This window comes from Equus caballus, chromosome 2 (genome assembly GCF_041296265.1).
Source record: "Equus caballus isolate H_3958 breed thoroughbred chromosome 2, TB-T2T, whole genome shotgun sequence".
Lineage (NCBI taxonomy): Eukaryota > Metazoa > Chordata > Mammalia > Perissodactyla > Equidae > Equus > Equus caballus.
In genome coordinates, this window is record NC_091685.1 from 7,754,518 (window position 1) to 7,771,878 (window position 17,361).

The window sequence follows — 17,361 nt, forward strand, 5'->3', positions numbered from 1 at the left end:
TAATTAAGTCATGTAATCTGTTTCCTTAGCTTTAAAATGGGGTTAATAATAATATCTGCCCTACCTACAACCCAGTTTTCAGATTAGTTTTGAGAATATAAACAGGAGATGGGATATTGTGAACTTTAGGGTTTCTTCCTCTGTTGTACAAGTTGATGACACGTTAAGTTCATAGCAATATAAGTATTAATACTGTTTTATGTTCTGCTGTTAGGGTCTTCAGTGTATCTTAGTTGTACATGTTCAGGCCTCAGTTTTAACATTTTCTAATGGTGATTATTCTGTTATTTGTCAGTCTTGTTGTAGCATTGGGTGTAGTTCAAGTGTTTGAAGGAGCAGTTATCTTTTTGTCCTGACTTCAGCCAGCTATGTAAGGAATCAGCAGTGGTTCACAAAGGAGATTGAGACAGAGTGGAAGCAACTCACTGGGAGGCCATGCCTCTTTTAAGAGCAAATGCTGTTGAGGAAGTTAATTATAATAATATTACGTTTATAAAATATCATCAAGTTTGTTGAGTGGCTTCACATACAATATTTATTTCATTTAATTTTTAAAGTGGGCAGGGCAGAGATTATTCCCCTATTTTACAGTGAAGATCATGCAGCTAGTAAAATAGCAGAGTCCAGAATAAACCCAGCTAGATTTTGTAACCACAAGTACCATTCAGAGACCAACTGTGACACTTTCATTATTGAAAGAAAACCATGTATCAAGGCTGTTTCTTATATGGTGATATTAATACTTGCTATGGAACATGCTGAGCAGTTGGTTTTACTTTAAATAGAGCAGACACTTTGAGTATTTAAGTATTTAACAAAGTAAATATTTGTTGAGTTGAATAAAATCAACCACCATTATAGTTCTGAGATTCAACAAAAATTTGTGTACTTACTCAGTGCCAGATGATGCAAATACAAATAAATCACCATCCATTTCCCAAAGAAACTTGCACTTGAGTTCAGGAATTAGTTTATAAGCTTGATATCTGCTTTACTGATAGATTATGAACAGTCTAGGATCAAGTGATAAGGGCATTGGGATCGGAAGTGGTGGTACATATTGTAGAACAACTTTTAGAGAATTTAAGGGAAAATGTCTGAGTATCTAACTGTATGTTTGTGTGTATATAAATTGCACTAGATATGATTTTCTTAAGTGAATTAAAAGTGTTAGTACTACCATAAAATATGTAATACCCTGTATCCATGTAGTGTTTTTAAACATTTTTAATGCTTTGCCACATATAATATTATAGTAATAATGTATAATTATGAACTTTTTGTTTTTAGAACATCATAGGATCAAGTCCTGTTGCAGATTTCTCTGCTATTAAGGAGCTAGATACCCTTAACAATGAAATAGTTGACCTACAGAGGTATGTATTGTACAGTTACAACTGATTATATAAATACACACACACACACTCTTTTCTTTTCTCATAAATATCTTGGTAAATGCTACTTTATTTGGTTAAGTACCATAGTTCTTGAATTGGGACTCAGTGTACCTTATTTCATCAAATCTAAGACAACTTTTAATTGCAGGATGCACTATTTTCTTATATACCACTATAAAAAGAAAAATTACTGCCATATAAACAATGGCATGCCATCAACTATAAGATACTATTTGATATCTACAGTGAAAAATGTGTATCTTGGAATTGAATGAAATGTAGTTTTCCTCCAACTTTAGATATTCAAATAAGATATTAGGAAAACATTATTATTTAATACATTTTATGGAAGGAGTGTTAAATGCAGATACCATGACAAGAGCTTTTATAAATTTGATCCTTACAAAAACGTTGTAGTTTTGAGATAGATGTTATACCTATTTTACAGGTAAGGAGTTAAGATACTTACAGAGGTTATTTTTCCTAAAGTCATACAAACCTGTCTGCAACAGAACTAATACCTGATCTCAAGACTGCTTGATTTGGAGTTGAATCTTCTTTCTTATACATAGGTACTGTGTGGAACAGACTTGAAAACAATTAGATTTAAATCTAAATGCAGCAGGTACTAGTAATATTTCCTTAATTCCCTTGTTCCCTGGAAGCTTTATGGTAATATTCATTATAAAAATGACCTCCTAGAATTACTTTTTAAAAAGTGAGACCATTTTTCCATCCATAGGGCATTGGATTTAAATATCACTTTCTATTTCCACAAACCTTTTTTTTTTTAGCTTCACAGCACTTTGAAGCAGATCATGGCTGATGCTCTATTTTACTGATGGTATTGAGACATAAGCATAAAAGGTTAAATGATTTATCTGGGCTGTATGGCAAGAACTTGGCAATGATCTTTCCACATCCATGAGACTACACTGAGATTGCTGTAGAGAAATTTAGTTATGATTGTTTCAGTTGCAAGAAGGAACTCAACCCAGGCTAACTTAAGTGAGAGTGAATTTATTGACTTGTGAAACTAAGACCTCTTAGAGGTAGAGATGGCTTAAGGCATAGCTTCATACTGGAGCTCAAATAATACACTCAATTCTCTTGCTCTCTCCATTTCTTGTTTCCACTTCCACTAGATTGTTCCAGTCTTCGATAGACTTTCCCATTATGTTGTCAAGGGGGCTGTAGCACACCTAGCCTCATGTGCTTATAATTTCAAACCTAGTGGAGTGCCTTCTTTCTGGCAGTTCCAGGCTAAGCTGTAAGGTTCAATCTGACTGGACTGGCTTAGGACCATGCCTACCCCTGAAAAAATCAGTGGCCAGGGATGTATAGTTTATTAATTTATCATGAACTCTGTCGTGGGATTGGTTGAGGGGAGTGGAGGCGAGTAGTTTGCCACCAAGACCACATGGAGGAGGGGTATCCCCATATGAAGATTCTGCTGGAGAGAAGAATGAATTCTGGAGAGATAAATGTCTCCTGAAGTCAGTAGAGCTTCAGATCCACAGTAATTTCAGTGATTGGCCTTTGTATCATCTACCTCTTTGAACAATGTGACTTGACATTCTGTGAACTTAGTCTGGGCACCTTTAAAAAATATCATTGTTTAGTTTTGAGCATATCTTCTACTAAATTCTACCAAATTCTTATTTTCTGCTCAAAATTGGTCTTTGCCTGTTACATGAAGCCTCTAATATTGGGATCCTAGAGAGTTAAAAAAAAAAAAAAAACCCCAAAAAGTCCTTGGAGGTCATTTAGTCCAATTTCTTCCTTACTCTTGGAAAAAAAAAAAAATCAAATTCAAAGTCACATCAGCTCAGCAACAGTGCTAGCTGACACCCAAACCAGGAATATGAATTCTAGTTCTGCATTCTTTCTCTTATAGAAGTCTGCCTCTCATTAAGATTTAAAAATTTTTACTTTGGTTCAGGATAGGAGAAGTAGACATTTGATTACTGAGTCTATAATGGTGTGTAGACTTTCATTTTCATATGGTCCATAAATGGTCTGTTAACATTTTCGGTTGCCTTATGTGTAATGTACATTGAATACTAGCTAGATTTGAAAGTACTTGTCTTCTCTGCCTCTCAAACCTATGAAAATGGACACATACTCCAATATTCTAGGACTTGCTTGACTTCAACAGTAGTAATTTAGCATAGGAAAGGTTTTTGTAGTGAGAAGAGCATCATACATAAAAGGTTCTTGCTGGTGCAAACATTTGTAATATTAGTTACTTTCACTAACTTCTAGTGACCATAATGTTAAATTGTACTAGTGGCAGTCCTGTATAGTGAATCACAGCTAACAACATAAAGTAGAACATATCTAATATTTTATGACTACCTGTCTTATTAAGAAAATCATAGAGAACCACAACCTTCTTAGATTTTAGATTGTAGTCACATTTTATAAATGTGTAATTCATTTGTACATGATTTGACATTTATGAAAGTATTTTCCCTAGGCTTTTATTTTAGGTGAGATCTACAGTGTAGGCAGACTTCCATCATCTGTCAACTCCAGTAATGTCATAATAAGACTCATCTACTCATGCTAAAATTATAGTTGTTAAAATTCACTTTTGTAAATGATTATATTAGATCACTATCACCAAATCTTCAAGATATTACATTATAAACCTTGGCTTTTGTTATTGTGAATAACAGTTTTTTCCTGTGTAAGGGTACCGCTCTTCAGCCTTTATATCTTTTATTAATATATCAAGATGTGATGGGCATAACTACAAACAGGAAAAAAGAATTTAAACAGATTTTGTTTGTGGCTTTTACTGAGTTGTTATTGGACAGAAGATTAGCCCCTTCTTGGTTGGTTTTCAGAGGAAGATACTTAATTTTGGTTGAGGGACCAAACCTGTAAATAAATAACATACATAATATGGAATTATAATGAGTATAATGATTACGATGCTTTACCAGATTTGTTTTTCCCTCATTGATGATGATTATAGTACATACTGGTAAAAATTTGGAAAATGCTGAAAAGCACGATGAAGAAAGGAGTATGTTTCTTAGAATAATATTTTGCTCTGAGTATTGAAAATCAATGGAGATACAGAAAGCTATATATAACCTCGATTTTTCTTGGTAAAGAATATTCTTTTTTTTTTTAAAGATTTTATTTTTTCCTTTTTCTCCCCAAAGCCCCCCGGTACATAGTTGTGTATTCTTCGTTGTGGGTTCCTCTAGTTGTGGCATGTGGGACGCTGCCTCAGCGTGGTCTGACGAGCAGTGCCATGTCCGCGCCCAGGATTCGAACCGACGAAACACTGGGCTGCCTGCAGCGGAGCGCGCGAACTTAACCACTCGGCCACGGGGCCAGCCCCCTAAAGAATATTCTTATTGGTCAGAAAATGAGACATTGTTTTCATCTCTAGTTCACCAAATTGTTTCTAGTCGAAAATATAAGACACTGAGAGCTTGAGGCAGGATACCTTTTTGTCTTTCGTTTTTGCTAAGGAAGATTCCCCCTGAGCTAATATCTCTTGCCAATCTTCCTCCTTTTGCTTGAGGAACATTTGCCCTGAGCTAACATCTGTGCCAGTCTTGCTCTATTTTATATGTGGGTCGCCACCACAGCATGGCTTGGTGTGTGGCGTAGGTCCGCGCCCAAGAACTGAACCCAGGCTGCTGAAGCGGAGTGCACTAAACTCAACCACTAGGCCATGGGGCTGGCCCCTCATTTTTTTCTTTATATGATTACTGCAACATTTGCTATATAGGGATTTAATTATATTGATCAGATTAAATTAGTATGATTTTTTAACTTAAGGAAGTTCAATGGTTGTGTATAATAATCTTATCAAATACCTGGATCTCTCACCTGAGCTCAAGACCTATATTTTTCATTGTCTGCTAGTGTTTCAGCTGAATGTCCGGTTGGACATGACTTTCTAATCTTCTGCTGATCACTATCCTTGTCTCTTTTTTATTTCCCTTTCTCAGTGACGTCACCATCTAGTCACTCAAGCTAGAAGTCTGAGATTTTTCTTTGTCTCATCTTTATTCTTTTATCTTTGAAATGTTTCTTGCAATCATTCCTACCTTCCCATCTCCTTTGCCTGATCAACTTCTCATCCTTCAGATCTCACCTTAGACATCATTTCCTCTAGAAGAGTAAGCCTTCTCTGACTGCTTCCCTCCCAACTCCCGTATCTGTCAAATCTTATTTAAGAGCCTATCTTACATAGTTTTTTTCCCCCCTCCCCAAAGCCCTAGTACATAGTTGTATATTCTAGTAAGTTTTTCTCGTTCTTTTTTGTGAGCCACTGCCACAGCATGGCAACTGACAGACGAGTGGTATGGTTCCATGCCCAGGAACTGAGCCCAGGCTGCTATAGTGGAGTGTGCTGAACTTTAACCACTAGGCCATCAGGGCTGGCTCCATAGCTTTTATATTTACACTTGTCATAGCATTTATCAGATTTTGCTATAATTGTCTATTTTACTTGGATCTCTCACTAGACTATGTACTTCTTAAAGATTTTTTTTTTTCATTTTTCTCCCAAAGCCCCCTGGTACATAGTTGTATGTTTTTCAGTTGTGGGTCCTTCTAGTTGTGGCATGTGGGATGCCGCTTCAGCATGGCTTGATGAGTGGTGCCATGTCCACGCCTAGGATCCGAACTGGTGAAACCCTGGGCTGCTGAAGCAGAGCATGCCAAGTTAACCAATCGGCCGGGGAGCTGGGCCCTAGACTATGTACTTCTTAAGCATAGGGACTGTTTGTTTGTTCACTGTTGTATCCCTAGGGCTTAGCTTACATAATAGATGAGAAAATAGTTTGTTCAGTATTGTGGAAATCTATCCTGTCTGTTCTACCATTTCTGTCTTAGTGTTAGTCTGTATCTCTTATCTGGCTATTACCTCCTAATTGACTCTCTCCTTCTTTCCTTTGGACCATCCTACCCCTAACTGCTGTATAAAATACAACTCAGATCCCTTAGTGACTCCTCATCCCCAGCTGGATCCAGTTTACTTTTCTGAGTATGGTGTAAAGCCTCTTCCTTTGCGATGTTCCCTTGGCATCCTGACTATTCTTTGGCCTTAGGCACCTCCCACAGTAAAGTAGAATCATCTCCCAATGGGACACCGTAAAGCTCCTTGAGAGCAGACGCTGTTTGCTCTTGTCCTCTCAGTGTTCGGCAGAGTGCTCTAAGCTACCATTTCAGTTTCATCCCTCTTCTCCAGCCATATGGTGGCTGGGCTTATTACCTCTCACCCCAGCATGCCACCACTCTTTTATTCCTCTGTTCCTCTATTCTTGTTGTTCTGCTTTGCCTGAGCACACCTTTTTACCTTGTAAACTTTTACTCATGCTTCAAGGCCCAGCTTAAATATCATCTCCTTTGTCAAACATTCCCTGAAACCTTAATTGCTAGTTGCACTTTCCTTTCTGCTTCTAGCAAGTTTATTCCTTTATAATAGTATTCACCACATTTTATGTGATCTATTTTTTATTTTTAATTTTTTTTGTGAGGAAGATTGGCCCTGAGCTAACATCTGTTGCCAGTCTTCCTCTTTCTTGCTTGAGGTGGATTGTTGCTGAGCTAACATCTGTGCCAGTCTTCCTCTATTTTGTATGTGGGACGCTGTGACAACGTGGCTTGATGAGCAGTGTGTAGGGCCACGTCTGAGATCTGAACCCATGAACCCTGGGCCTCCAAAGCAGAGTGAGCAAACTTCACCACCACGCCGCCGAGCCAGCCCCTCTTTTTTATATATATATCATTTTAAATTTTGTTATTTGAACACCTCCAGGGCAGGAGCTATGTCTTATTCACTTGGACAGATCTAGAAATAAATGCACACAAGTGCCTGACACCACAGAATCTTGGTATAGGTTAGTTGGTTGAATGAATGAATCAAAGTATGTTACAAATATTAGAGTATTTCCACACTTAAATCCTACAAAGTTTATGGCAGACTAGAAGCCGTAAGTTAAATGATGAAACAAGGCAAATGATCTTCTGAATACTAGCTCATTTTGAAGACCATAGAAGATGATTTTGTAGACAGAAAGATTTTTAATCCTCACAGGGACATTAAAGTTACTGGGCTGATTTTTCCTATTTTGCTGACCTGTTTTTGTGTCAGGGATTTTCTTTGAGAATATGATGAAGGCTGTTAGCCTCTGCTCCCGGATAGAAAGAACACATGTATCCATGTGCACCATTTTGCATTTATTTCAGGAGTTCCCAGACCCTTAAAAACTATCCATGGACCCATTTTTAAGAAGCCTTGCTCTGAAAGTAAAGTGGCTCAAATAGAGAAGTTCTTGGCAGTGAAAAGGCAAAAAATACTGAGAAGTTGCTTCGGTCACTTAGATAGTTTGGTGGTGGTGGATTATGCTGAGGCAGGAGTTGATATTTATTTGTCTTCTACTAGCTCATACTTCCTTCCTGTCTCTGTCCTTTTAGCAAGAACATCAGGAAGTAAACCTATATCCTGTCAGGCCAGTTTGTTATCCTGGTCTTGGGCCAGTAAACAGGATAGATAATTATAATAATAGTTACTAGATGTTGTGCTGTGCCTGCTTTGTATAAATCGTCATTGTCTTCACCATCATCATCCCCACCACCCAGCCCAGCACTTAGAGCACAGCATTTACTGAATAGGTGCTCATCAAACATTGGTTGGAGTAGCTGAAGAACACTTTCTCTAGTTGAAGAGAGACTAGAACGGTGTAGCCAGGTAGCCAGAATCTGTAGATCTCTACTAAATTATATTTAAGAAGTGATTTTTATAAAAATACTTGACAGTGTTAGCATATCGTTTGAATTTTTTAAAAGTTTATTTTTTATTTAGTTCAGTTCAAGTACTATTAGAAATCATCATCTCTAGCTCTGGAGAGAGCATTGCTTATAGTGGTGAATCTGGAACTCTTTTTCTTTTATAATCCAACTTGATCTGTTTCTTGCCCTGTAAAGATCTGTGATACTGATAGTAGAAACTCTCAATTGTGACTACCTCAAGAACGGTGTTACTGATTGAGTAATTAAAGCTCTAGGTTGGAGTGTGTGTTTGTTTGGTAGTAAGGAGATATCTTAATTCATTTTCACATAAAGTGCATGTGTCGCCATTTAAAACCTGTTTAGGGAGACTTCCCTTATTTGAAACCCTCCTTGCTACAGTCTGAGTCTGCATTGTCTAATACAGAAGCCGTTAGCCACATGTGGCTATTGAGCATTTGAAACACAGTTAATCCAAATTAAGATATACTGTTAGTATAAAGTATACTGGATTTCAGAAAAAGAATGTGGATATTTTGGATTAAATAAAACGTATTAAAATAAATTTCACTTGTTTCTTTTTACTTTTTAATATATAGCTGTTAGATCATGTAAAATTACTATGTGGCTTGCATTGTATTTCTGTTGGACCACCTTGGTCTGAATCAATTGTATTCTGTAAAAATTGTTTCATTTGCTTGCATTATTTTGTAGCACTGGTAGCTCATTAGGAGGCACTTGCCTCTTTTAAGAGAGCAGTGATTTTTTTGTGTGTGTGTATGTGAGGAAGATTTGCCCTGAGCTAACATCTGTTGCCAAGCCTCTTCTTTTTTGGTTTGAGGAAGATTAGCCCTGCACTAACATCTGTGCCAGTCTTCCTCTACGTTGTATGTGGGATGCCTCCACAGCATGGCTAGTCAGTGGAGTAGGTCCACACCTGGGATCTGAACCTGTGAACTGGGCCACCAAAGCAGAGTGTGCGGAACTTTAACCACTTAGCCATGGGGCAGGCCCCAAGAAAGCAGTAATTTTTAAGATGTGTTATAGTATATCTTTGGGAGACAAAAATAGCTACAAAGAAATTTCACTGCTTAAAGGATTTAGGAGTCTCTACCAACATATTTAAGTCCTAAGTGCCATCATTCTGGATACTGGATCACAACTTTTCAAAAAGCCAGTAAATCTTGTACTTTTGTACAAGTAAATAGTATAATGGTAATAGTATAGCTGACATTTGTTAAGCACTTATTATGTGCTAGGCATTGTGCTCAGGTCTTTCTAGATGTAATATAAATTAGTCCTCCCCATCAACTTTATTATCCCTATTTTATAATTATGAAAACTAAGAGGGCTGGCCTGGTGGCGCAGTGGTTAAGTGCACACGTTCCACTTTGGCGGCCTGGGGTTCACCAGTTTGGATCCTGGGTGCAGACATGGCACTGCTTGGCAAGCTATGCTGTGGTAGGTGTCCCACATATAAAGTAGAGGAAGATGGGCATGGATGTTAGCTCAGGGCCAGTCTTCCTTGGCAAAAAGAGGATTGGCAGCAGATGTTAGCTCAGAGCTAGTCTTCCTCAAAAAAAAAAAAGAGAGAGAAGAAAACTAAGGCCTAGTTTTAAATTTCTTTTCTTTTTAGTTTTTTCATCTTATTTTGTGCTGCTAGGTAAGTAGAAAAAATTAATTATTTGGGGTTTGCAAAATAAACTTTTATTTCCCTCTTGAAAGAATGAACATATAATTTTGGATCCTGCCACTGACAGGGCAGTGGTCATGTGAGCCACACCCCAAATTTTGAGTTTTTACTGATTCCAGTTAGGCTCTCTTTCTTTCTTTCTTTCTTTTTTTTTAGGTGAGGAAGATTTACCCTGAGCTAACATCCATTGCTAATCCTCCTCTTTTCTTTTTTCTTCTTTGCTTGAGGAAGATTAGCCCTGAGCTAACATCTGTGCCAATCTTCCTCTACTTTATATGTGGGATGCCTATACAGCATGGCTGATGAGTGGAGTACATCTGTACCCGGGATCCGAACCTGTGAACCCTGGGCTGCCAAAGCAGAGTGTGAGGAACTTTTAACCACTACTCACCCATGGGCTGGCACCCCAGGCCGTCTTTTTGATGATTTATGCCCATGAATATATTTTCTGACTTATTTTTCAAAAATAAAACTTAGTAGAACAGGACTAAGAAGTTTAGTTATTCCCATAGTACCGTAGGCACTTAAACTTTTATGGCATTTATCTTACGGTTTTACAATTAATGGCTATGTTTGTTTTTCCAGCAAATTATAAGTAGGAGCCCAACTTTAATTTTGTTTGGCATATAGTAGATATTCAATAGCTATTTGTTGAAAGAATGAAATACACAGTCATATAGAGATTATATAATTAAGGCATCTTTTAGAGAAAAACTTAAGGTACAAATCAGTATCTTTACTTTCAAACTTTAAGTTTTTATCAACTCAACAAGAATTCTTAGAATGAAAGACCATCTGACTTTCAGATGGTTTGAATTACAAGGCAAGGCTTTCTCATCAACTGTCTATAGTTGTTACTCTAATCTAGCTCAAGACTTTTGACAGTTCCTACGATAAGCAGAGTCAGAGTGTTTTATTGCCTTTCCAGCAGTTGTCATCAGCTTTCTGAGGAATAAGGGCCTCTGCTTCCTTCTGCTTCCACAGAGCAGAAGCCAGCAGAGAAGGAAGAGTCATGTTGCTAAATAATGCCATTCAGAGTTCCGAAAAGCACAGCTCAGAAACCTTTAGGGACTCCCATTGCCTGCATATTAAAAGTCTATATTTCTTTACCTAGTACGGAAGTTTGTTTGTAATCTTACCCTGCTCTACCATTCCAACTTTTTTTAACACACATGAACCCTCCATCCTAGATAAATTAGCCTACAGAATTTTCTCACCTCTCTGCTTTTTTCTTTTTCATTGATTTTTTTATTTTGGTAAAATATACATAGCATAAAGTTTACCATTTTAGCCATTTTAAGTGTATATTTCAGTGGCATTAAGTGCATTCACGTTATTGTGCAGTTGTTACCACTTTTCATCTCCAGAACTTTATCATCCCAAATTGAGTGATTTATTTGGACTTGATATCAACTTAACTTTAATCACATGCAAAATTCTACCCTTTGAGCTCTGTCCTCCCACTTTGTTATTGATGTCGTAAATTACATCTTTATACATTGTATATGCACTAATAGAGATTTGTAGCTATGTGTATGCATTTGTCTTTTTTTTTTTTTTCGAAGATTAGCCCTGAGCCAACATCTGCTGCCAATCCTCCTCTTTTTGCTGAGGAAGACTGGCCCTGAGCTCACATCTGTGCCCATCTTGGGCACAGCCGCAGCATGGCTTGATAAGCAGTGCATAGGTCCACACCAGAGATCCAAACCAGTGAACCCCAGGCCACTGAAGTGAAGCATGTGAACTTAACCACTGTGCCACCAGGCCAGCCCCGTGTTTGTCTTTTAAATCCTATAGAAAATATAAATGGGAGTCGCAACCCAAAATTACAATAATACTGAGGTTTTTTCCCCTGTGTATTTACCTTCTCTAGAAGTCTTTATATCTTTATATTGCTTCAAGTTACTGTCTAATAGCATCCTTTCAGTTCAACCTGAAGGATTCCCTTTACCAGTTCTTGTAGCACAAGTCTAATGGTAATAAAGTCCCTCAGCTTTTGTTTATCTGGGAATATCTTAATTTCCTCTTCATTTCTGAAGGACAGTTTTGCCAGAATATTTTCAGTTGACAATTTTGTTCTTTCAGCACTTTAAATATATCATCCCATTGCCTTCTTGCCTTAAAGATTTCTCCTGAGAAATCCAGATAATCTTATTAAGGATCCCTTGTATGTATGAGACAAGTTCTTCTTTTCTTTTTTTTTTGAGGAAGATTAGCCCTGAGCTAACTACTGCCTATCCTCCTCTTTTTGCTGAGGAAGACTGGCCCTGAGCTAACATCCGTGCCCATCTTCCTCTATTTTATATGTGGGACGCCAACCACAGCGCGGCTTTTCCCAAGTGGTGCCATGTCCGCACCTGGGATCCGAACTGGCGAACCCTGGGCTGCTGAGAAGCAAAACGTGCACACTTAACCGCTGCGCCACTGGGCAGGCCTCAGACAAGTTCTGTTCTTACTGCTTTCAAGATTCTTTCTGTCTTTGGCTTTGAAAAGTTTGATTATCATGTGTCTCAGTGTGGATCTCTTTGGGTTTTCCTGCTTGGAGTTCATTGAGCTTCTTGCAGTGTAGATTTGTGTAATTTGTCAAATTTGGGAAATTTTCTTAGTCTACCTCTTAGTCTTCCATTTTGCTGACATCCTCTGTGCTTTCTTGCGTAAGCTCTCCCTCGCATTTGAAATGCCATTTTTTTACCCAACATTCATTGTTTCCTGCAAGGCTTAGCTCAAGTCTCACCTCCTCACAAACATTCCCACAGCATGGCTTGATGAGCAGTGTGTAGGTCCACGTGCAGGATCCGAACCTGTGAAGCCAGGCTGCCAAAGCAGAGCGTGTGAACTTAGCCGCTATGCCAGCGGGCCAGCCCCCCATAATTCCTTTTAAAAAATTACTCTATCAGTGTTATTTACAATTCTAAGCAATGTCAATATTGTGAGTAAAAGTGCACCACACCATAGGCTCAAAGCCTGCTTTTTCGTAATTACATGACTTCTTGTACATTTCACCCTGCACATCTTAAGACAGTAGAGAGATTAGTTAGCATCTGCCTAATGAAAAACAAGACTGAGACTTTGAAAGGTTGTGTGACCTAATCAGATTCAGAAAAACTATTTCATGGCAGAGCCAGATTAGAACCCAGGTCTCTGGCTTTAGTCCCATTTTCTTGCTCTCCCTAAGACACATCTGCCTTACTGAAGACTACATAATAAGAATTGCATGCTTTTCTTTGTTGGCTTGTTAGAGAGATTTATTGGCAGTTAAGCTGCTTAATAAGAGCATCCTTTGGGTTAAATGTGCCCAAAAGAATTTTTATAAATAAGTTTCAGGACTGAAAAATATGCCTTTGTGAATTTCACAACTTTCTCAGATTCCAGCTAGTTTCTAGTGTTTATTATTTTCTGGTTGGAAAATAATAAATGCTTATGTTTAGGAAAAAAGACATAAAACTGTATATCTGGGAAGGACTTTAAAGGTGACTTAATCTTGTTTCTCTAACAACGTTAGTGTTATATCAAAATTAAGACAGACTGCTCATTCCTTTTTTCCCATAAACAGAGCCTTGGAAGGAAGTGAGTTGCATGGACTCAGGTCTGAGCCTGACTGCCCTTGTGAATAGCTTTTGACTACTTCATAGTAGGTTTATGCAGTTATCAAATTTAGGCTTCTGAAAGCATGGCTGGGGCTTTGCTTTCCTTGCTGATTCAGATACAAGGATCCACAGAGCAGTCAGCCTTTGGAACACCAGGGAGCTCTATCCCGGGCCCTTCTTGATGGCTTTTTATTTCTCAGAATGTGCCAGCATCTTGGGAGTGAATAGGGCCAAGAAGATAGTCTAAGATAGAGGGTGTGTGGAATATTTCTTTTTCCTTTTCTAGGCATTACTAAGGTGAAGACAGTAGCTTTTTCTCATATCCATTTTGCTTTGGGCAAAATCCTTACACAGCTATTTTTGAAATATATCTTACGTCTGTCTTATCCACATATATTGGTGGGCTCCTTAGGAAACTACATCTAATTATTATTTTTTGTTGTGGTATGGAATCTGGAAAGAATTAAGTTTTTAAGTTACTAATGTTAAACAGAGTGCTTTGTATAGTTATGCATCTATCACCTTTAGAAAAATATATGTGTTAGTTGAAAAAGAGGAGAATGTAAGAAATATGGACAAGCATCCTTAGTGCATGTCAATGTGTGTTTAGATACTTTTACTTGCCTGAAATGAGAAGGATAGCTATAGAGGTTAAGAGTCTCTGAAATATCACAGAACAACAATTTGGTGTTTCTGAAGTTTAATCTAAATTACTGAGAAAATTATTTGATTTTCAGTCTGATTATAGGATAAATTTTCAATTGTAATGTTTTTTATAGAAAATAATATAACATCATTTTATTTATTTTTTTAAGTTTTCTGTTTAGTACTGTATGTTATGCTGCTTGGTTTTGGTAGTAAAAGGAATTCTTATGAGGTCAGAATTTTACTAGATGAAAGTGGATCAAAAATTCAATTTAATTGATCTTAATACTAAGAGAAATTAATGCCTAAAGATTCCTATATTTTATTTAGTTGGCAGTGATCTTCAGAATATGTTTGGGGACATCTCCACTGCTCCCCACCCCTCAAACACACAAAATTACGAAGAGCAATTTATACTTTCTAAGCTTCCTCCATTTTGCCCGATCATAGACTGGGTTTCCTGGTTAGAGCTGAGAATCCTTTGTAATCTGTTTTCCTTTTTTACCAAGTGAGCTTCCTTCTTTTGCTCTCCCGTTCTTCAGTCTTGGCTTCGTTAAGTCAGGTCGCTGCCTTCTTGCAGCCCTGTTTTCCTACACGCACACTTGCTCTTCTGAGCAGACACTGTCGGTAACAGCAGTTCACAGTGGAGCAGAAAGGATTGAATACAAACATGTACGTTAGTGTGTGCAGTGCTGATCTATGATACCGTCTAAGGTTTTCTATTTTTGTTATCTACCATGGGAAACAAGGAGCTGGATTGATATGGACCTTGTGTGGAATGCTCTGAGGATTTGGGCTGCAGGGAGGGGGCTAGGTTTTCATGTGACTTCTCTCTGACATGCTGCAGCAGGACTGAAAACACTCTTCTGCTCACATAAGGAGGAAAGAAAACATTTCCAAGATTGAGCTTGCAGGATTTGTGGAGTATATTTAGATTTTTCTTCCTGTGTTTTTCTGTTTTACCTAATTTTATAAGAGCCGTAAGTGGGGAATGACCTTTGCATAGTAAGTAGATTGAGGTATGGGGGGAACGGGCTGCAACAATGATTTGTATGGTAAGGGACTCTTTAAAATCTCCACGACATCGTGACCCACATTGGGACCCATCTGACCAACGGTTAGGGAGCTCCTTGGCCATCTGAAGTATTTAAAAGTAATAGTGTACAGAGTCAGGCCCGATGGTGCAGTGGTTAAGTTCACATGTTCCGCTTTCTTGGCCCAGGGTTCGGCAGTTTGGATCCCAGGTGCGGGCCTGCGTACTGCTTGTCAAGCCATGCTGTGGCAGGCGTCTCACATATAAAGTAGAGGAAGATGGGCACGGATGTTAGCTCAGGGTCAGTCTTCCTCAGCAAAGAGAGCACCATTGGTGGCAGATGTTAGCTCAGGGCTAATCTTCCTCAAAAAATAAAATAAAATAAAAAATAAAATTAGGAGCTTGCTTTAAAAAAAAAAGTAACAGTGTACAAATAGCTTTATTCTTGTGCTTTTTTTCTCCCGTACGAATCTTAAGAACATTGTGTCTACATATCCAAAACATTTGATTTTTGTGTACATTTAAAAATCTCACTTAAAAAAGGTGAAAAATATAAATGTAGCATGAGGTTGTCCCTTAAGCATCTCATTTGGTATAATTTTATCACTTTCTTATATGCTACAGCTTAATGGAGCCTGAGCTTATGTTTGGGTTATGTCTGGGACAAAACTGAAATATTGTCATGAAGCTCTAAGGAGAAACTCTGTGGTACTAGTCTGGAGGGCTCTTGAATGCCATCCTCCCTTCTTCCTGTTGCCTTTCCCCTACCCAAAAATGTGTTGCTGCAGAGTTCTATGGCTTTTTCTCTCATTTTGTGGAAGAGAAAAGAAAGTGAAGAAAGACTCTATGTGTGTGTGTGTGAGAGAGAGAGATTTCTGTACAAACAGGCAGTTAAATTTATGAAATCAGAAGAAATAGCTTTATTTTGTAATTCTGAACCTAAGGTTGCATAGGATTCTTTCATTAGGAATCCAGCTTTGATGGAACCATGTAAGAATTTAGATGATGTTTCAAAGTCAAAGTGGATCCTAGCATGTTTGATCTGAAGAGTAGAAAGAGATAAATACTAAATGTGATTGGTTGTTTTACTTATATACATTATTTTATATATTCGATCAATTGAGATTGATAGGTGGTCCTAAAATAGCTTTTTTAAACAGATGTGGTGTTTGATGGAGCAAATGGCCTGTGTATTGGCAATCTTTTCCATTTTCTCTATGTAGTTTCATTCTAAAATTGGTGCACACCAGTGATTTAAGGGGAAATTAACACTTCAGTAAGTGTCCTTTTCTTTAATATTGTTCATGTTTTTATTAGCCATTTTCATTTAATTTGACAGTGTTCTTAAGGGTTAAGCTTACAGAACTGATGCAGCCCCTCCTTTATTCCACCAGCAATTTTCATTGGACAGCATTTCCATAGCAACCGTGAGATCAGTGAAACCTGAGTGTTTCATTGATTATACTTCTCCTTGTCTTTTTTTAATCTATTCTCTTTTCACCACATTTTAGTGAGAAAGCGGTTTTGTTTTGGTTTTTTTTTCACTAACAGAGCTTATATTGATTTCTATTCCATAAATAATTAAAAGAGGGTAGAAAATCTGCCCTTCATTTAAGAATTGAATGTTTCACTATGTATTTAAAAAGCGATTCAGGATTAGGAGGATGGATAACCATACCGGCTGTAGCTGATGTTCTCAAATATTCTTGCATTGTTTGCTGGTCTTCTAGGGAAAAGAATAATGTGGAACAGGACCTTAAGGAGAAAGAAGATACTATTAAACAGAGGACAAGCGAGGTTCAGGTATGTGAACTGTAAAATTCGGTATTTCGTTTCTGACTTAGGATTCATTTTAAATGTATAGGGTGATTTACTATGTGATGGTTGTTGTATTGATGAGTAAGTCAAGGGAATACCTATGATTTATGTGGTATAAATATTTGTCTTTTGCAAAATGATTGTTTTTCTCTGAATTCTGGCCTGTGAAGATTACACTGCAATGAGAAAGCAGTATTTTTCAGCATAAATTTCTAGTTTTAAAAGTATTTTTAAGGTAATATTTACTTGCATGTTATATCATTAAAGGTAAGTTTGAATGACTTAAATGTAAATATTATTACACCAATAAAAATAAATGGGTGAGATCATCGTCGTCATCATCATCATCATCATAAAAACGCAAATTGCTTTTTCATGGATGTGAGTTTTTTTTAGCTAGGAGACCCACTATTTTAAAGTACTGTT

General features: G+C 37.6%; 1 protein-coding gene across 6 annotated transcripts in view; it reads left to right on the top strand.

The window, feature by feature from the left end:
- Nucleotides 1-17,361, top strand: part of EPS15 (epidermal growth factor receptor pathway substrate 15) — a 129,597-nt gene that overhangs the window by 63,637 nt on the left and 48,599 nt on the right. For all 6 annotated transcript variants that reach the window (XM_023630074.2, XM_023630082.2, XM_023630059.2 and 3 more), the window contains exons 12-13: nucleotides 1,291-1,376; nucleotides 16,848-16,920. In XM_023630074.2, coding sequence (XP_023485842.1) covers nucleotides 1,291-1,376; nucleotides 16,848-16,920 — 159 coding nt within the window. The remainder of the gene's footprint in view (nucleotides 1-1,290; nucleotides 1,377-16,847; nucleotides 16,921-17,361) is intronic.